At 51.3% G+C, this 20,075-nt stretch overlaps 2 protein-coding genes across 13 annotated transcripts in view; one reads left to right on the top strand and one right to left on the bottom strand.

The window, feature by feature from the left end:
* The window catches only part of GSE1 (Gse1 coiled-coil protein), a 310,866-nt gene extending 309,216 nt beyond the window's left edge, over positions 1-1,650 (top strand). For 11 of the 12 annotated variants that reach the window (XM_079119584.1, XM_079119583.1, XM_079119579.1 and 8 more), the window contains one exon: positions 475-1,650. In XM_079119584.1, the coding sequence (XP_078975710.1) occupies positions 475-609 (135 nt within the window). In that variant the 3' untranslated portion in view covers positions 610-1,650. The remainder of the gene's footprint in view (positions 1-474) is intronic. The other variant, XR_013760548.1, reaches the window with a different exon arrangement.
* Positions 1,538-12,700, bottom strand: GINS2 (GINS complex subunit 2). The gene is made up of 5 exons (XM_079119644.1): positions 12,539-12,700; positions 12,278-12,392; positions 9,538-9,637; positions 6,163-6,289; positions 1,538-5,787 (listed from the first exon to the last, which is right to left on the bottom strand). Exons 1-5 carry the CDS (start codon positions 12,626-12,628, stop codon positions 5,662-5,664), a joined length of 558 nt encoding a protein of 185 aa, XP_078975770.1. The 5' UTR covers positions 12,629-12,700; the 3' UTR covers positions 1,538-5,661.
* Between the last annotated feature and the right edge of the window lie 7,375 nt (positions 12,701-20,075).

Genomic DNA, 20,075 nt, shown 5'->3' with positions numbered 1-20,075 from the left:
GAGCAGAGAGGGTTTTATTGGCAAAGGGAATTCTAAGAACTCAGACTTTGAGATGAGACAGTGGTGCATACTGGTTCTCTAAGCAGGTGTTACTGCTGGGTACACTGGTGCACACCTATAATCCTGATGACTCCAGAGGTTAAGGCAAGAGGATCACCAATTTCAGGCCAGCCTCAGTGACTTAACCCTATTTTTTCAAATTTTGAGATAGGGTCTTGCTAAGTGGTAGAGCACCCCTGAATTCAATGTCCCATACCAAAAGAGCAGGTGTTGCCAGAATCTAAGGCTCTGGAAGAGCCAATTCAAACTGTCCCCAGAGGCCACTCACTGTCTGAAAACATCGCCTCCCCAGCTTGATATTCCAGTGCCAGGTTTACCTTTGCACAGCACATTGCATGCACCGCACCCCCCCCCCACACACACACACACACACTTACAGAAGGAACAAATTTGACAAGAATTTCTCCTCCCCAGGAGTTGAGGAGCCAGAAGCAGAAGATTGTCTCAGAGAGGGAGCGGCTCCAGGCAGAACTGGACCACTTACGGAAGTGCCTTGCCTTGCCCGCCATGCACTGGCCCAGGGGCTACTTTAAGGGATATCCGAGGTGACGGTTTCCCTTGCACTAGGCCGAACCTATAGTATAGAAAATTATCTATTTTATTACCTTGAATATTTAATATTTTTCACTGGGAGGTTTGAAGCTTAAAAAATGAGAATGTGCCATGCATGAAGCAAAGGATTCCAGGCTCCAGACGACAGTGAACCAACTCACCTTGACTTCAATGCAGTTGAACCACCTCTTGTCACTCAGCGAGCAACCACTGTAGGACGCCCATTGTTTTCCTTTCTAAAGGCGGTTTACTCCTCCTTCCCCGTCATTCTTTTTTTAATCTGGAAATGAAGGCTCCATTACCAACACTAAAACAATACCATTTATCGCCCCGGTGCGTGTGATGCGTGTGATCGGATCAGACCCGGCCGGTTGTTTCTCGTTGCCATGTTACTGTGCCGCGAGAACTGGGTTTGCTCTTGCTGCAGCCCTGGAGGGGGCCTCATTCCCCTGGGGAGTGGGTCTTGCTTCAGCTGAAGAGAAGGCTTGGGTACACTCTCACTAAAGGGCTTATTTGTTACTTTTCTGCAAAATTGTCTTCAAAGCAACAGGTCCTAGGAGCACACAGAGCAATCCAAGGCTTCTGCCTGGAAACGCTCTCACCTAAAGATACAGACCACGACTGAAGGTACCTTTTTATTACTCCGTGGGGGAGAATGTACAGAGCTCTATGTATACATATATTCACACCCACCAAATTGTTACTGCAGTGGGTGGTGTTTTCATACAAACGTAAAAATTTTGAGAGAAAAGTCAAAGGTGCTTCAGCCTTGTACTGTGTATATATATTAAAAAAAAAGTTTTGTATGTTTTTATTACTTTAATTATTGTTATAAAAAGCCTGCCATTTTTAATATGTGGTTTGGGGGATTTTGTTTTTCCTGTTTGGAGTTTTGTTTGTTTTGTTTTTTCTGGGCAAAAAAAAAAAAAAAAAAAAAAAAAAAAAATCCTTGCTTTTAGTGTTTGTACTGCTGCTGGTCAGGACATTAAAATATTGAAGTGTTTTTTAAAAATTAAAGAAGAAAAGTAAAAGAGCTTACCACTGGCGCCTATGCGATCACTTCATTTTGAGTTGCACCAGAAACCAATGTAGAAAGCCATGCATTACTTACCTCCCCACCCGGCACTGGAACAAGGTAACAACAGACAGCAAATGTAACCCGCTGCTGAAATCAAGGAGGGAGTTTGGTGGGAGCAAGATAGCCCGAGTGTCACGTGCACACAGGGGCCTTCCTAAGAGAACCTCGCAGGAGAACGAGCACTCTCCCGAGCAAGCGAGCGAGCAAGCGTTCCTGCGAGCAGGTGCAGAGCAGAGGTTTCAGGGGCTTTATTTGAATGCAAATCTGTGAAAGCCTGAAGCAGGGCCTGCGGTGTCTGAGCTGAACTCCTTTTGAACTTACCATGACAGGCACAGGAATGGCTAGAAACCGGGCAGATCACAACCCTGTGGAGCATCAAGGTGCCACCCAATAATGGCTGCTGTTCCTTCAGGCACCTCTTGGCAGGAAAGGGCCCTAACCAGAGCCTGACTACCCTGGGGGTGGGCAGGGCAGGACGCCTGGCCTGGGCTGGTCACTTGCTACTGTGCTCATGAGCCGCTTGCTGGTAGCCGGTATCATGCTTTATATGCCTCCCAGGAACCTTCCAGTTATCAGCACACTCAGAACATTAAGTGCCACCAGTATTGCCACTAGTCAGGTACCTTCCTCACCCCAGAGGCAACTGGAAGAGAACTAAAAGGCTGTACTGCAAGACAGTAAGGGAGCCACATGAGCCACGGGTGTACAGCAGGAGCTGTGCCGCCAGCAGTCAGGGCAAACTGCCACTGAATTCCTGTTTAAAATCTGCTTGCCATTTCTGGTGTGAAGGCTTAAAGAGCTACAGGTCAGCACTGCATTCCCAGACCGCCACCCCCAGCTCAGTGTGGGTGCTTCTGCCCATCAACCTTGGTAATGGCATTGGCTAGAGTAAAAGGGGAAAGTAGATCTAATCACTTAATGGGAAAGGCATGGCCCCGCCCTACACCCGAGGGGTGTTCCCAGGTTGGACAGTTCATGGCATGTAGCGCAGGGGTACCTTGGCAGAGCTCTGCAGGTGGAAGCTGAGGTCCTGGGCTAGCGATGTGGAAGCACCGCCCTGGCCTGCCCCAGCCTCTCTTGCTCTGCCTCACTGCTCTCCCCTTCTGTGGAGGCTCAAATACTCTTGTGCTCAAGAAGAAAGATGACAATCACACCCCAAGTACAAACCCACTGGGCAGCACGCACAGATGAAGGCAAGGTAACAAAGCAGCTCGCAAACGAGCGCACCACCCGGGGCCGTGGTGGGCCTCCCAGCCCGGCACTTCACCCTACGCTCTGGAAACACCTACTTTCAGATAATTCTAAGAACACAGCACATCTCTGTCCTCACTTGGGCCTAACAAAAATAACATACCATCTGAAGAGTTTTTTATTCCACTCTTTTCATGTTTTTTAAAGGCGAGCAGTACATCAGATTTGCTCTAGAACTGATTGTGTAACCTGTGTGTCAGTATTTATGTGAATACCTCAGTCCTCCTCAGCTACATGTCTACCCGTATCACCCGGAAGAGTGAGCTGTCATGGGGAATTCACTAACGTAAGGGACACCCTCTGATGCTAGGTCTGTGGTTCCACATTTAATCAGATCTTTAAAATGAGTTGTTTCATATAATCAGAGCCAAGCTGACAAACAGGCCCCCAAACCATTCCTCTCAGATGCGTGACCAAGACAGGAGTCATCATTTCAGTTCTAAAGGGAATAAAATACTTAATTGGTACTGCATCATCCTAGCCTGTACCCCTAAGGATACTGAGTATTCAAAGGAGCCAACACCTTTAGCAGCAAAGAAATGAAACACAGGAAGTGTTGAGTGTGTAACAGAATGGTATTTTCCTCATGTAGCTCACGATACTGCCAAATCTCCAAAAGTAAGCTAAATTTCACACCAGACCAGATCTGCCCTTTCCCTCTGAGCCTCATAAAGTGTAGACAATTCCCAGGATTCACCAGGAGATGGAGATGTTTAGCAGATTCTGTTCCTTTTCTTCAGTGTATTAGCCCCTTGGCTAGGATCTCGACTCTGCCCTATTAACCATGCTTTGACGTCACGTCACTACTTGCAGTAGCCTGTCCCCAGCTCTTTGATCCAGTGCTTGACTCCTGGACTCTGCCTTGACCTGAGGGAGACATGCTTGCTGGCACATCACTTGTGTGTGCCCTGTGCTTCACTGCTAGGACAGCAAACCCAGACTCAGGCGGGAGGGAGGACAACAGTGCCTCGGTCATTCTGGGGGCAGTTTAGATGCTGTGAAATTAAACCTGTTCTAAGTGTACTTGTTTGAATTAACTGTATTGTAATATTATTTGTTGAATGTAGTAATTAGGTATTTATGAATATATTGCTGTTATTTCTGACAACATCCAAAAAATAAAATCTTCCTAAATCATGTTAAGAGGAAAATCTTTGTTATAAGACAAACCTGCCTGCCCGCCCCTACCCCCCTCAAAAAAGGAACACCAACTACACATAAGTTTCACAGGTCAGACCTGAAGATACTCAGCTGTACGCTCAGTTGGCTCAGGTTTTAAAAGCAAGGTGGCAGGGGTGCGTGAAGAAAGACCGCTGACCTCCGCAGTAACAGGCGGTTCCACTCTAAGGTTCCCTGATGACGTCTAAAGGAGTAACCAAACATCTACAACAGCACCTCGCACCAGATACCCTATCTTCTGTCCTATAATCCTCCGGGTCTGGCCCACAGTGTTCACACAATAACCAGCATATGCTCTGGAACCATCTCAGCAGCTAGACCAAGTGAGGACCCCAGAAGGGCAGATGCCAGGCGGTACCCTAGGACCAGCAGGACCAGCAGGCTCAGAACCAAAGCCACACACTACAACTTTTGACTTCCTGGGTGCCAAGTCAAAACCAGCTGGTGACTGAACGCATTACTGTGTGGCACAGGACAATCATGTCTCCTCCCAAGGTAAGGTGATTTCTATAAGGTGCCTAACAATTCCAAAATGCTGCAGTTCAAAAACTGAAGTGATGTTCTCTTAGGAAGAAGATAATTTCCTGAGCCACTGTTATCTACAACAAAGAGCCCTTTCCCTGCTCTAAGAGCAGTCTGGAGGTCTGGTTTTCCTTCCCAGCATTGTCTTAAGCCTCACTTAACACACCGAGACAAGTTTTCCCCAAACAGCCAGACTGGTGGTGTGAAGTTTCCAGTCAACTGCCACACGCCTGTCAGGATCAGATCATCTTGGCCACAGGACAGAAACCCAACAAAGTCAGATTTTGGCTGATGGTGTTTTTATTATAAATTGTAGCTTAGAATATAAACACTGGTCAGTATTACCCGCCACTATTCACCATCATCCTCCATGAACAACCTCTAGCAGATCCAGGTTTCGTCCAAGAAATTGGAACCAAGAGGGAAAAGAGCCCCAACCACATGGCCTCTCCTCTATCTACACCAGTCACTGAACACACCCATGAGGACAGCCTTATGCAGAAAGCCTAAGGCTCTGGCAACAGGGAGGACTTGGTTGCCTAATACTTTTTTCTTTTATCCTCAGAAGAAAAGCTGGCTTCTAAAATTAGATGGGGGATTGAACGTTCAGGGGAGTTTTGGTTTTGGTACTAAGGACTGAACCCAACGGTGCTTTACCACTGAGCTACCTTCCAGCCCTTCTTAATTTTGAGACAGGTCTCACTAAGTTGCTCAGGGCTTCACTAAATGCTGGGACTGGCCTGGAACTTGCAGTCTGTCTGCCTCAGCCTCCCAAGTTGCTGGGATGATAGGCATGCACCACCATGCCCAGTTCAGAAAAGTTGAGTTTTGAGAACTAATCACAAATTTGCTTCTCTACAAATGTTACAGATCCATTCCCTGCACCAGTACGCATATCTTTCATACATTCGAAAATGTTTCCATAACTCCAAATATACAAGTACCTCCGCCATGTCACCAATCCCCACCTAGCAGGTTGCTGCCAGACAGGCTAGATCTTGCCAACCACAGGCCTTCCTCTAGAAGTCCTGAGATGGGGCACTCTCAGAAGGCTGGAGGTTTGTACGGAGTTTATACATGTGATGGAGTGCTTGTGTGAGAAAGGCCCCGCTGGTGTTGATCTCCATCAAAGTCAAGTTATCCAGCTGCAACAAAAAAAAAAAACAGATCTAGTCCACCAAGGAATTTTGATTTTGAATAAAAGCTAAACGACTAAGAACAAACGAATGGATTTTTTTTTTGTTTTTTGGGGTTTTAATTTCACTGTTTTCGTGGTGCTGGAAATCAGACCCATCATCAGCTAAGTGTACGCAGCATATGAAGAGACTCTTTAGCTTAATCTAGATGCCAGGGTATGTTAGGCAAGTGCTCTACCACTGAGCACCTCCAGCACAGCTGGTAATCCCTGCTTGCAGTAGCCTGAGCAAGCAGGACACTGGGTTGACAGTCTCCAGGGGCATAAAATCTAGAGCAGAGCCCACCAGCTCCAGGTGGGAAGACAAGAGGTGAGCAGCACCCACCTTGGCATGTGCCTCCTGCTGCCGCACAAAGCTGTCAGCAGACACCCGGAGCTTGGCCATGCGCGTGTCCCATAGATCCTTGATCAGGGTCCGGATTGCATCTGCTTTTGGGATGTTATCTGAAGCACTAAAAGAAGCAAGGGGTGAAATAAGTAAGCACACACCTGACAGACTAAAATAAAACCAGACAGAAGCAACTTCAGATAATGCTTAGATTCAGGTAGGGTATTCCAACTACTCCTGACACACAAAATCTGTTTTGCTTTGTCTTCATTAAGATGTAAGGACTTCAGCAGGTAAGCATGGTACCAAGGACATTCAGCTACCAAACTTTTTAAAAATTTTTTGGTACTGATGATTGAACCCATGTATGCTTTGCCACCGAGCTACATCTCCAGCCCTTTTTATTTGGAGACAAACGCTCATTAAGTTGCTGAGGCTGGTCTCGAACCTGCCATCCTCGCCTCAGTCTCCCGCATCACTGGGATTACACTGGGATTAGGTGTGCTCATGCCAACTGTCCATGGCCAGCTATTGCCAGGACTAATTGCTCCAAGTTAGACATCCTCGGCCACATGACAGCAGTGTTTTGCAGAGTGTAACTTCCATCTAGAATTGATTTCAAGGGCTCCTTATGTATAGTGGTGAGCAGATCACTACTCCCCACCAGTAATCCAGGTTCACTACCATCAGGGAAAAAAACCACCAGCTCTGGGCTCAGCACCCTGCCCAGCACTCCTATCCTCACAAAAGCCCCGAAGGGGAAGGATTGTCCTATTCTGTAGATAAATCAAAAGTTACAAAAATCACTTAAGAAATCACAAATTAGTGTAAGTGTTGCACATCCACACACAGTGAGGCTGGCTAGAAGTCAATCCATCAAGGGCAATAACAGCTTTCCTTTGTGGAAGATTCTTTAGGCCAACCTTCAAAGACAGACAAACCAGAAAATAAAAGCAGAAGCAAACACTGTCCATCATTAGGTGCTCTGAGTTAAGCCAGAGCTTCTACCTGCTACAAGTAGCTCAGTACTGGTAGGTGGCAGGTCCACAGCATAAAATCTATGTAGTTAAATTTTATGAGCCCAAACATTTAGATCTTATGCTCTGAACAGTAGGTTAAATAACAAAAGACCCTAAGTTTTTGTCAGCTGAACTACAGAACAAAGGTAAAACTCAGTCCCTTAGCCAAATGAATTATAGAACAAGATCTTTGATAAAAGTGAATATACAATATAAGGAAATTCAAAAACTAAAAATGGGGGTTGGGGTTTTGACTCAGTGGTCTAACATGTGTGAGGCACTGGGTCTGATCCTCAGAACCACATAAAAATAAATAAAGGTGTTATGTCCATCCACAACTAAACAAATATTTAAGAAGAAAAACTAAAAATGGACAGGTCCCTCATGTGGATAATACTGACTCATACCTAGGGTGTGCCTCCGTGTTCTCTCCTTCCCAACTGCTGCTCTCAGCCAAGCCAGTCTCTCTCCTCCCGAGAGTTCTCCATCACACAGCTGCCTCCGCTTCCCAAGGCCTCTTCATGCCGCCGCCTTTCACAGCTCCTGCCTCCCGGCCCCTCCTCCACCAGCCTGAGGGAAGTTCCTTTCCTCAAGCCTGAGCTTCCAAGAGCCTTCTCTGAGCCCTCGAGCCCTCCTCCGAGCCCTCCTCCGGCACCCCAGACCCTCCTACAGCAATGACCACGCTGTGGCCTAACAACTGGTTCCCAGGTTCACACTGCTCCCCCACCAAGCCAGGAACTCAGGCCCACACGACCATCTCCAAGCCTAGTGCGAGGCCCGGCACCTTGTTTCCCAGAATTTACCCAAGGAATGGCACCAACCTAAGGACACATCTCTGTTAGGTGCCCACAGTTCTCCTTTAAATTCAGCAGGCAGCAGCAGTAGTAGCACCGCTGAGTTCATCGCTCTACCTCTGCTCTTGAACTCATCAACCACAACGCGTTCAGTAGGGAGCTTCAAGAGCTTGACCTTCTGTAAGTCACACTCCCAGAAAAACCATCCACACCTGCCTTCCCCTTGCCAATTTCATCCATTCAGCAAATATGCACCAGGGCCACCATGCTGGGGACACTGCATTCAAGACACAGTCCCTGGCCATTCAGAACAGGTACATGGGAGTGGGAGTAATGGCACAGCCAAATGGTTAGAAAACTGCAGCTATGGCCAACACTGCAGAGCACAGAGTTGCCAAGCGAGCAGGCCCACTTAATCTGGCAGGGACACTTGTTACACTGAACCACAGGTGACACGGGCAAGGGAACGGACAAGCTTCCTGGGCAAGGTGTGCAAAGTCATGAGGACCCAGCATGCAGGAGGAAGTAAGAGGCCAAGCCAGAGGATCACTTGAGCCCAGGAGTTCAAGGGCAGCCAGGGCAACATAGTAAGACCCCATCCCAAGATAAATCGAAGTACTGCAGAGGTAAGAGACCAACGTGAATCCCAAACCTACAGATACAGAGGAAAGAACTGCAGACAGCTGTGAAGGAAGAAGGAGAAGCCCAAACCAGGCAGTGCACTGCTTCAAATGCCATGGTCAGGATCTGGACTAAAACCCTAGAAAGCTGGGTATGGCGGCACATGTCTGTATTCCCAGTTACTTGAAAAGCCGAGACAAAAGGATCGAAAATTGGAGGGCCGCTCAGGCAACTTAGTGAGACCCTGTTTCAAAGTGAAAAGCTCTGAGGACGTAGCTCAGTGGTAGAGCACCCCTGGGTTCAACCCCCAGCACCACAAAAACAAAACAAAAAATACAATAAAACTCTGGAAAGGCACCAAGGGTTTTGAAGAGAAGGGTCACATGGCAGTTTTATCTTTAAAGGATCATTCCAGCTGCCACATGAAGAAAGAATCAGAAGTCCATGGGGAGCTCGTGTGGTTGCAGGCAATAGAGCATATTTTTGCCATGAGTGGTTTCCCTGTAGCTTAGGACAAAGGCAAATTATAAGCCCTCTGGCCTCTCCTGTGAAAGTCACAAAGAACTCAAATCCACACACTCCAGACAGAACGAAAAGGGGTAAAGCTGCACTAAGTAAGCTACATGTAATTAAGAAAAAAGCTTCTGCGGGAGATGACAGTGGCTTGCACAGGGGTCCAATGTCAAGCGACGGGAGGTAGAATGGAAAGAACCAAAGGATTTACTGGAGGCTGGGGGGAAAATGAGAGCCAGAGATGAGGAAAACACACACACCCCACAATCCCACATGTGCACAGAGACGCCCTCCAAATTACCAACCTGGGAAACTGGGTGGCCAGTGCCAGCACCTTCTGTGGTAATGAAAGAAAGAGGGAATGGGGACAGAGGAAGAGCAGAGGGTCCTCCCAGGCATGGGTTCTGGCAGGGAGAGCTACTCACTGATTGAGCAGCAGTTTGGTGAGTTCCATGTAGTAAGGACTGGGCACAGGGGTAAAAGTTTCCTCCTTTCGTTCATGATCCTTCATCTTCTCCAACTTTTCTGAAATGGAGAAGTCAATACACGTCACCATCACTATAGCCAAGGTTCATTTCAATTTCCAATTTTCCCAAGGGCTGACTATTGATTAACTTTTCCATAAGGAAAATATTCTGGAATAATACTTGCATCAAGGCCTTCTCCTTGGGGAAAAAAAAAATCTCTAGGAAGGTTTTGTTGTCATCCCTTTGGCCAGGATATATTTCTGAAAAGAATATGCCTAAACTGGAAGTTCTTTTTGTAGGGAAAGAACGATTTTATCTTTGATGTAATAAGTGATCAAAGTGATCAGTGACTTAAGAAATCTATGTATACTAATCCTGGTTCATAAGAGAGCAGGCAACTTAGAAACTACAGCCATTTCGGTGGCAGTATGATATTCTAGGGGGCTTAAAGGCACTCCAGAGGGGGGGGGGGTTGTTTATATGTTAGGGAGGCTTAAAGGTACCCAATAAGGCAGTGGCACAATGTCCAACAAACTCACATCCACATGATCTCATCCTGCCTCATTCAATATCACACGTATGATGGGAAGGACTTCTACATTTACATCCCAGATCCTCTCATTGTGGCTGGGTCCCCCACTGCCCATTTAACTTCCACCTGGACATCCACATGCATCTCTGACAGGACAGGTTCAAACCTCAGTTCCTGGTGCCCATAGAGCACTCTGGCATACTTCCCAGCCTCAGGGAATTCCACCTCCTCCTGCAAACCCAGCTCACAGCCTGGTGGCTCTCTCATCCCCAAAGTCTGTCCTTCAGTAAACCTGCTGCTATTCCTTCAGAACATACCCAGAAGCAACCACAGCCCTACCCCGTCAGCCCTGGCAGGGATAATCCCCTACTCCCAACTCACACACCTTTTACAGTAGAGTGATTATTTTTCACTTTTTCCCCCATATCCGGGGATCAAACCCCACGCCTCATACATGCAAGGCAAGCATTCTACCACTGAGCTACACCCCCAGCTGTTTTTAGTTGTTTGTTTGTTTTGTTTTTTCCCATCTAAATCAGATTATGAAATGCCTCTGTTCAAACTTGCCAACAAATCAAAAGGACTGTCAATACCAAATTCTGGCTAGGATGTGGAATAATAGGAACACTTGTCCTACATTCTGGTAGGACTAATGGCTCAACCACTTCAGAGGGCAGTTAGCAGTTTCTTACAAAGTCAAGCACCATCTGTCCTATGACCCAGCAAGTCCACCACTCCAGGTACTTATTTTCCTAAGAAAAATAAAATCATACTCCAGAGACTTGAACAAGAACTTCCATAACAGCCTTATTCAGAGTAGCCATAACTGAGAAACCACTCCAACGCCCACTAGTAGACAGGCGAGCACACACTCAGCGTGCCTGGACAAGGAGACACACTCAAGAATGAAACTGATGCAACCACGCAGGCAGCAGCAGAGGCGAACCACAGAAACGCCCATGACTATGAGAAACCAGAAACAAAGTGAGATATTGGATGATTTCATCTACATGATGTACAGGCCAGTCGTATGAAAAGTTCAGGGACTCTCCACACCTTCCCTCTGGTCCTGTACCTTGAGTCAGAACAGATCGAAGCTCCCAGAGGCTGATTCTGAACTAGGGGCCTTGAGGGGTTGCTACTGGAGTCAGGTCTGCAGGGTCTCCCCACTAGAGGCCCTCAAAGAGGAACTGGGGTTTCCCACTGCCAGGGTCCCTCACTTCTTCCGAGATCAGACGAGATGGGGCACGTTCAGGGTGGTATGGCCGTAGACTCACTTCTTTAGACAGGGAGCCACGGGGACATGTCCAAGCAATCTTCCTTTACCTAAGTTGTATGTGGCCAGCTGAAAGAATCCTTGCCTGCAGGAGGCGGGTACCCCAGGTATCCCAATGGGGAGGGGACGGTCAAAATCACTCAGGGCTTTTCAAATCCTACATGCATGCCACACCTCTCCCCCACAAAAATGGAAAGGATTTTCTTCTATAAGGAGCTATTCACATCTGATATAGGGAGATCACAAGTGCTCAGGACTGCCTGCATCTTTGATGCCGTTGTCACTTCTTTTTGGAGCACCCAGGATGGAGCCCAGGGCCTGGGCCATGTCAGGCAAGTGCTCTATACTGAGCTAGAGCCTAGCCCTTATTTTTTTTGCGATGGGGTCCCGCTAAATTGCCCTGGTGGGCTTTGAATTTGTGGTCTTCCTGCTTTAGCTGCCTGAGCCCCATCCCTAGCTTTGAGTCAGTCTCGCCAAGCTGCTGAAGCTGGCTTTGAACTTTCAATCCTCCTGCCTCAGCCTGCGGAGGTGCTGGAATCACAGAGTGTGCACCAAGGCAGTTTTCGCTTTTTTATTCATTTTTAAAATCTGCTCTAACTAGTTATACACGCCAGTGAAACGCATTTACGCATGTCGATAGATCGCACAGAAGCTCATGTTTCCGACCGGCACGTTGCAGGGCCACGTGGGCCGCCCCCTCGCCCCTCCGCCAACCTAGGGTAAACCGCGCGTCCCCAACGCCCTCGCCGGACTGCTGGCGGGCCGGCTTCCCTGCCGTCGCGCAGAGCCCCGGGTCTCGCGCTCAGAGCCGTGCCACCGCGATCCGAGTCCGCTTCGGGCCTTTCCCGGCGCTCGCTCAGCCGGCGGGCCCACCCCCGGCCCGCGCGCACCTACGTCCATCCACTCCGGGGGCAGCAGCCGACACTTCTGCCTCTGCTTCAGGTTCACCGCCAACCACAGCGGCACTTGCACCGGCAGGCCGGGGTTGAACGGCCCCAGGTCCCCCTGCGAAGGCAAAGGACCGAGAGGCCGTCGGTGTCCCGAGCCGGGGGCGCCAACCGGCCGCGGCGGAGAGCCCCGCGCAGCCCGCCACCGCCGCCCCGCGCCCGGGACCCGCCGCCGCAGGACCGCGGCCGAGCCGAGGTCCTCACCCCGATGAGATAGATCTTGTCCAGGCTGAAGTTGGGAATGATGGTAACCAGCTCCTTCTCGGCCAGAAACTCCACTTCCGCGGCGTCCATGCCGGCGGCCGACAGAGACTCCCACCTCCTCAGGCAGCCCAGCTTCTCGGAACTAGAGACAACCGCCGCCGCTTTCCCGCCACGGCGCAAGCCCGCCCACACCGGAAGACGGGTTAAGACATCCAATAGGAGTCAGCGGTGCTGAGCGGCAGCCAATGGGAGTGAGCTAGGCTGCGCGCGGGCCCCGCCCCTCCACGGGTCCCTCCACGCCCCTCGCCCCTCCCCTCCGCGGGTCCCTCCACGCCCCTCGCCCCTCCCCCCTCCCGCGGGACCCTCCACGCCCCTCGCCCCTCCCCCCTCCCGCGGGACCCTCCACGCCCCTCGCCCCTCCCCCCTCCCGCGGGACCCTCCACGCCCCTCGCCCCTCCCCCCTCCCGAGGGACCCTCCACGCCCCTCGCCCCTCCCCCCTCCCGAGGGACCCTCCACGCCCCTCGCCCCTCCTCTCCCGAGGGACCCTCCACGCCCCTCGCCCCTCCCCTCTCGCGGAACCCTCCATGCCCCTCACCCCTCCCCTCATGCGGGTCCTTCCGCGCTCCCTCGCCCTTCGGATGCTGTGCAGCTGGCGGCAGTTTTGTGTCCCCTCACCTGCCGGGGCATCTACCTGCCCACGCTGAGTGTACTGGAGACGGTATCTGCACTGGCTTCCTAACAGGGCCAAGAGTAACTGCGTTTGTTTGGTCGTATTTGGCTCAGGGCGCCCGCACATTGTGTGACCTATCCAGCCAGACACAAAAATGCAGGAATTTTCTCTTCCACTTCCTAATCTTCTGCCTTCTCTATACACATTATTTAAAACCCTGTTAAGATACAGATCCCTACACCTGTTCAATTCAGATCCTGAAAAGGGAAGAGGCTCAGAATCAGCACTTGACAAGGACCAGGTGTGACTTAGAAAGGGCCCCGCTTGTGAATGTGCTTTGATATGTATACCGGCTAGCCAGTCCCATGCCTCTGTACGGTGGACATTGCCGAATCAGCAGTGCTGGTTAGCAAACTCCGGCCAGACGCTCGGACGAGTCCTCCTGGGCTCTCCTGGGGGATTGTGACCCAGAAATACTGGGTGAGGAAAGAGTTGAACTGTGCCAGGCCCGTGGTGATTTCCACAGGGCAGTGGTAAGCCAGGGAAGTTCCAGGGAGGGAAAGAAGCTACCCTGGAGCTGGTGAGGGCGGGCTGAGGACGGGATCAAGTCGAATTTGAAACCCCAATCATTAGACAGTAAGAAAAAGCTTAGAAGATGTGGATTTCAGGGTTCAGTATCCTGGTAGGAAAGCTGCCCCCCCACCCCCCAGCTAACCCAGTGCCCTGCTCTCTGACCCCCTGAACCTACCCCACGTGGTGGGTTTGCTGGGAAGATGACACAAAGCCCTGAGTAAGTTTTTCTCGCTAGCATGGCCTGTAAGCTCTGTTGTTCATCTGCACTGTCATTGCAGACCCCAGATTTTACTGTATGTTACCTTTAATCGGTCATGTATCAAGACAAATGCTCTCGAAGAAAATAAATAACAGCCTACTCAGTGCTATATGATGAAGCTGAGTTTCAGTCTCCTCAGCTTCAAATAGGCAAGAGAAGGTGGGGGTGTTTCAGAAGGAGGGGGAGCCGGGGGCCACCTGGATCCTGCCAAAATAGAATCTGCCTCCAGCTTCTGGAGGGCATGTGTGCCAGCTAGTCTGCATTTTGATTGACGGGAGAATATTTTCTTGACTGGCAAATATTTGTGTTCCCAAGTTGGCAAGGCTTCACTGTCTGGTTTGCACAGCCTATAAAAGAGCAAAGGAAATGCTGCTGAAAAAGTCGTCATTCAGAGAAGCAGCGGAGCCGGAGGGTGGCCTATCCATGTCCCCGGCCTCAGCATCCTTAATGCTGCTACTTACCCCACTGGCTTGAGAACAGATGAGGCGGGGTGCACCCCACAGTGCACAGCAGTGGCGTCATGGTGCCTCACACTTGCCCTGCGTGATTCAGAACGTCCAAAGCGCAGGAACAACCCAGCGTCCATCAGCAGATGCCCAGAGGCAAGTGGCTCACCGGGCAAGGGCTATTATTATATATATATTCATGAAGTCCTGGCACGTGCTACCTCATGGATGAACTTCCAAACATGATGCTGAGTGAACGAAGCCAGACACAAAATTACACATATGGTATGACTCCATCCTGAGGAATTGTCCAGAACCAACTGGCACATCCTCAGAAACAGAGAAACTAAAGTTTGCCAGGGGAGGGAGTGAGTGAAGAGAAGGGAGCGGTTGGTGGTACCAGTTTTCTTTTGGAGTGACAGGAATGTCCTGGAATTAGCCAGGCACAGCGGTGCAGGTCTGTAATCCTAGGGACTGAGGCTGAGGCAGAAGGATCCTAAGTTCAAAGCCACCTTCAGCAATTTAGCAAGACCCTGAGCAACTTAGAGATTCCCTGTCTCAAAATAAAAAGTGTTGGTGATGCCAGGTGCATGCCTGTAATCCCAGCAGATCAGGAGGCTGAGGCAGGAGGATCAGGAGTTCAAAGCCAGGCTCAGCAAAAGCGAGGCACTAAGCCACTCTGTGAGACCCTCTCTCTAAATAAAATACAAAATGGAGCTGGGGATGGTTTTATAATCCTGTTAAGCTCCCAAAAACCACTGAATTGCACATTTTTTTGTTTTTGTTTTTTTGGGGTTTTTTCCCTTTTTTTTTTTGGTACTAAGGATTGAACCCAGGGTGCTATACCACTGACCCACATCTCCAGCCCTTTTTAATATATATTTTTTAATTTTGAGGCAGGATCTCACTGACCCCACAGCCCCCCACCCAGTTGCTCCACACCCCCAGCCTCTGGAAACCAGCATTCTACTCTCTGCTTGTGAGGACTCTAGATATAAAAGAGGTCATGTACTGTCCTTCCTTCTGTGCCTGGCTTATTTCACTTAGCATAATGTTCCTACATTTGCTGCAAATGACAGAATTCTCTGCTTTTTAAGGCTGAGTAATATTCCGCTGTATATGCATAACACATTGCAAAAATCCACTCATCCGTTGATGAACACTTGGTTGAGTCCATGCTTCTCTCTCTGAATAGTGGTGCAGTGGACATGGAGTGCGGTGTTCCTTCTGCACCCCGAGGCAGGACAACTGAACCTGGAAACACGTGGACACATGCGTCCCGACGCCTTGCACGTACACTTAGTGCACTGGGGCCTCGTGGCAGCACCACCCAGCAGATGAGCACGCCCAGCACCGATCTTGGCTTCTAACCCCACCTCTGAGAGAAGCAGCCAGGCTCCTTCAGGAAAAGAGAAATGGCTGGTTCTCAGACTGGCCAGGGAATATACCAGCTGAACATAGAGATCTTGCAGTACCAGGAAGGAAGGAAGTGCTCACGACAGATAAGATCGACCCCACAGTGTTGGTCGAATGCCAAAGGGACACAGGAGGCACAGGTAGAACTCTCAATGGCCGAAGATGGAACAGCTTAGGCAAAACAGTGATCAGTGTGTGCTGGGTGATGACCCAAAGCATGAAGCAGACATCGGCTAGCGCAGGCAGATCAGACGCTCGGACACTTGTCTACGAGGGCGACGAGGCAAGGCTCCCGCGCGGGATTCCAAAGGACGCACACGGATAGCTGCTCCTTGGGGAGTTGAAGCCCCTCCTCGGTGGCCTGTGCACAGGGACTGCTCTCCAGGGAGCACAGCGGTGAAGGTGGAAAAGAGCACACAGAGCAGGAACTCACAGACGCCGCCTCGGAGGGTGAGCAAGGACAACAGTGGCGACATTGCCGTTTGTGCCACGGACAAGACAGGAACAGAGGGGCACTTTACTTCTGGCACCTTCCTCCCTTGGAACCCATCACTCTAGTAGAATCAGAAAAGTATCAGGCAGATCCCAATGGAGTGGCCTTCTGCAAAACACCTGATCAGTACCCCCAGAACTATCAAGTTCATCAAAACCAAGCAAAGTGCAAGAAAGAGCCACAGCCCAGAGCAGCCTAAGGAGACAAAACGACTAAGTGTTGTGCGGGATCCTGGGACAGAATGAGGGCACTCAGCAAAAACTGAGGACATGTGAATGAAGCACCTGTTTCAGTTAACATTGCGTCAAAGTTGGTTGATTAATTGTGACAACACGTGCCAGAGCGATACAGGGAACCCCTTTGCAACCCTTCTGTCAATCTACAGCTATTCTAATATGGAAAGATTGTTTTTAAAAGCCCTCAGGCCCTTCCAGCTACCAAAACACAGCAATAAAGATCTCCTTCTGTAACTGTGAGCTCATTTCTCTCTTTAGAATAATTGGGTTGGGGGCGGTGGCACACACCTGCATCCCAGGGACTTGGGAGGCTGAGGTGGGAGGATTGCAAGTTTGAGGCCAGCCTTAACCACTTAGTGGGACTCTCAAAAAAATAAAAAAGAACTGGCTGTAGCTCAGTGGTAGAGCACTTGCCTAGCAGGCTCAAGGACCTGGTTTCATCCTCGGCACTGAAGCTAAGCCCGAGGAGGATGGCTACAATATCTTCTGGCTGCGTGGCACTTTAGACGTAGCAGCTCTTCTACACCAGCCATCGGCCTGGGTGTCTTGTGAAGCAGCAGGTCTTTCCATAGGAGATGAACGCTGGGGATGCCCACTGTGGTGGACACTAGTCACGTGTGGAAACAGCTCTTGCAAAGTGGTATGTGCCACCCAGCCCAGGGCCTGGGTCCTCCGAGGGTTGCTGGCTCATGTGTCCAACATTTGGACTGGCATCACTGGGACGAGGACTGACCACGAGCGTGGCCCAGGCCCCTCTGGGGCTGAGCGTGTTTGGGACGCCCTGTGGCCTACCTGCAGAGGGTCTTAAGGAGGACTTGCTTCATCTTTGTTGAGGTCTGAAGCTTTTCAGCGAGGAGGCCAGTGGGCCACAGTGGGAGAGTCTTCTGATGGGCTGGGGGTGGGGAGCCTCCCCGGTCTGCAGCTGGTCTGTGCAGTGTGACCACCTGGCCTCACCAGGACGGGACAGGAGGAATTGGAGTCTCCGGGGTGGGCTGGATGGTGCCAGGAGTCTCAGACACCCAGTCAGGGTGCAGGGCAGTCTCGGGAAAGCAGTGAGCAGCAGGCGGTTCTGTCACGTAGCTAGGTCAGGGCTGGAAACACAGTCACGCAGCAGAAAACCGATGCACACTGGAAAGTCCACCCTCCTTCCCTCAGTGGAATGGCCAGATGTGTGGAGCCAGGCCCGCGTGGTGAGGGCCTCCCCAGCTGGGCGCCCTGTCCTTTCCTAGCAGCCAGGGGCCAGCAGCACCTACAGCTCCCTGTGGGCAACCGGCATGACCCTGCACCTCGGCCTGTAAGGTGGGACGATTCATGACTGCAGGGCTGGCCAGCTGGTGGCCAGGACCTATTTCTGGTCAGCAGCAGCCCTGATTGGGCCTTCCCTTTGCCTGTACTTGGGTCTCGCCTGGCGCCTGACCCAACTGTGGGCAGTACACAGCCTGCTCTTACTGCGGTGGTGCTCCTTTCTCAGCAGCCAACAGGTAGTGCAGTCCCTGGAGAGCAGGGTGCTCTGCAAGGCAGCAGTGAAGGTGGCAGGACCCCATCCCTGGGCCGCCTCGTGAGCTGCTTCCAAGAACCTGGACTTGACCTGGAGGGCATAAGGACCACTTACGGCATGAGGTGAGGGGTGGTCTGCATTTTAGGTGAGAACCCTGGGTGGACGGGGCAGGGGTGTATGGGTGTGCTGCAGGAGTCATGGGGCAGGAGAGGTGGGATGGCCTGGCCTGGGGAGAAAGCAGGTCTGGCAGAACCCAGAGCCCACTGGCTGCACCTGCCAAGCTCCGGAAATTTCCAGACCCCACCAGGTGGCCACAGGTATTTCCCATCCACCTGTGGCTCTGCGCAGCAGGGCCTGTCCGCCCTCCACAGGCCTGCTCTGCCTGCAGCTGGCGCCTCCTGGGCCTGGGGGGGGGGGGGAGCGTGTGACAGCCCACCATGCGCTTTATGGCTGGGCGGGCGATCTCGCCGCTCCGCCGCAGTGCGAGGCACTCTGGTGTCTTTTTGCCATCTGCTGCTGTCATTAAAAAATTACATTTCCATCTGTTTCACACGGTTCTCCCCACCCGCGCCCCCCCGCCCAGCCTCCTTCCTGGAGGAAAACGGCATGCCTCCCGAGTCGCAAGACCAGAACGTTCCTTGTCTTTTGGAACCTGGATGCAGCCCCAGATGCACCAGGGGCTGGTCGCTCTGTCAGCACCCGGAGCTGTTCATCTCTGTTTCCTCCTGTTTTCCACGCCTGCAGCCCTCCCACCCCGCGGGCTCCGAGGGAGCGTACACCAAGCTTTCTGATTGCCGATCTTAATCAGTATACTGCTTTTGGCATTAAAAAATAAATGAGAAACAAACCACAGGCCTGAGCAACCACCCCCAGGATGATTCAAGGGAAAAAAAGATCCAAAAAATAAGAAATGGGGAGTGATGTTTTAGACCCTAATAAATCCTCACTCTGGACCAGCCCCAAAGAGGCACCCACCCACTGCACCGCTCCGGCCTTGGCGGAAGTGTGAGGCTCATGTAGGAGCCGACCGAGGGCCAACAAAGCTGTGACAAGCCTGGTAGGCCTCATGGGTCTTCTCAAACACAGATGTGCAAACATCGGCATTGTCGCTAACCCGCCAGAGGGCTGTTCAGACCTCGGTTGTGTGTTCTGGGTTCATTCACTCAACCCTCCCCACAACCTGGTTATCATTCCCACTTGAAGACCAGGAAACTGAAGACCAGAGAGGCGGGTGACTTGCTCAAGGTCACCCAGCTGGTAAACTGAAGGCAGGGCTTGTCTTGGACTGGGAAGTAGGCCCAAGAAAGGATCAAAGTGGAAGGGGTCTGTTCCAAAGGCAATCCCAGGAAGCACCATGCGGGGGGAGGGGTGCTGAGGCAGGAGCGGGTCTCCTCACTGCTCAGGTTAATGGGCTCCTACTGCTGGCAACTGGGGCTCAGTCTCACTGAGAACCTTTGGATCGCTGTGATGCTCTGCTGCTCAAAGTGCAGTCCTTGGACGGTCAGTCTGAGGAGGGAGGGAGGGAAGGGAGGAGGGAGGGAGGAAGGAAGGAAGGAAGTGGGGAGGGAGGGCAGGCAGGCCCATGTGCAGACCCCACCTCAGACCTCCTGGATCAGAGTATCTGCACGTGGGCCAGATCTCCACGGACAGCCCCAGCCACACGGGGCAAAGGCTGCTCCCCAGATGTCAACTCCCTACTACTCCATCCAGCCTCGAGGAGCCCCCACCTGCCCACCTGGCTCTGCACCAGAGGAAGGCTTGGGAAGTCGGGAGGCACCTGTGGCTGTCACCTGAGAGGGTGTCACTGCGAGAACACCTGCCAGGTTTCATCCCGGCTGGTCTGCTCCAGAGCACTCCTCTGGCCACCCGCCCCACAATCACACCCTCAGCTGGCCCCAGGACAGTGTCTCCATTCTCCCGTGAGGAAGCCGAACCCCAGGGAACT

The sequence above is a fragment of the Sciurus vulgaris genome (assembly GCF_902686455.1).
Source record: "Sciurus vulgaris genome assembly, chromosome: 17".
In the NCBI taxonomy this organism is placed as follows: domain Eukaryota; kingdom Metazoa; phylum Chordata; class Mammalia; order Rodentia; family Sciuridae; genus Sciurus; species Sciurus vulgaris.
The sequence above is the reverse complement of the archived record's forward strand: the minus strand, read 5'-3'. Positions and strand labels throughout refer to the sequence as shown.

Excerpts from the sequence above, each read along its gene's own strand:
- GINS2 (XM_079119644.1), bottom strand. The coding sequence starts at position 12,628 with ATGGACGCCGCGGAAGTGGAGTTTCTGGCCGAGAAGGAGCTGGTTACC. Across the intron at positions 12,393-12,538 it reads ACAAGATCTATCTCATCGGG|GGGGACCTGGGGCCGTTCAA; the intron begins GTGAGGACCTCG and ends TTGCCTTCGCAG. Across the intron at positions 5,788-6,162 it reads AGCAGGAGGCACATGCCAAG|CTGGATAACTTGACTTTGAT; the intron begins GTGGGTGCTGCT and ends TTTTTGTTGCAG.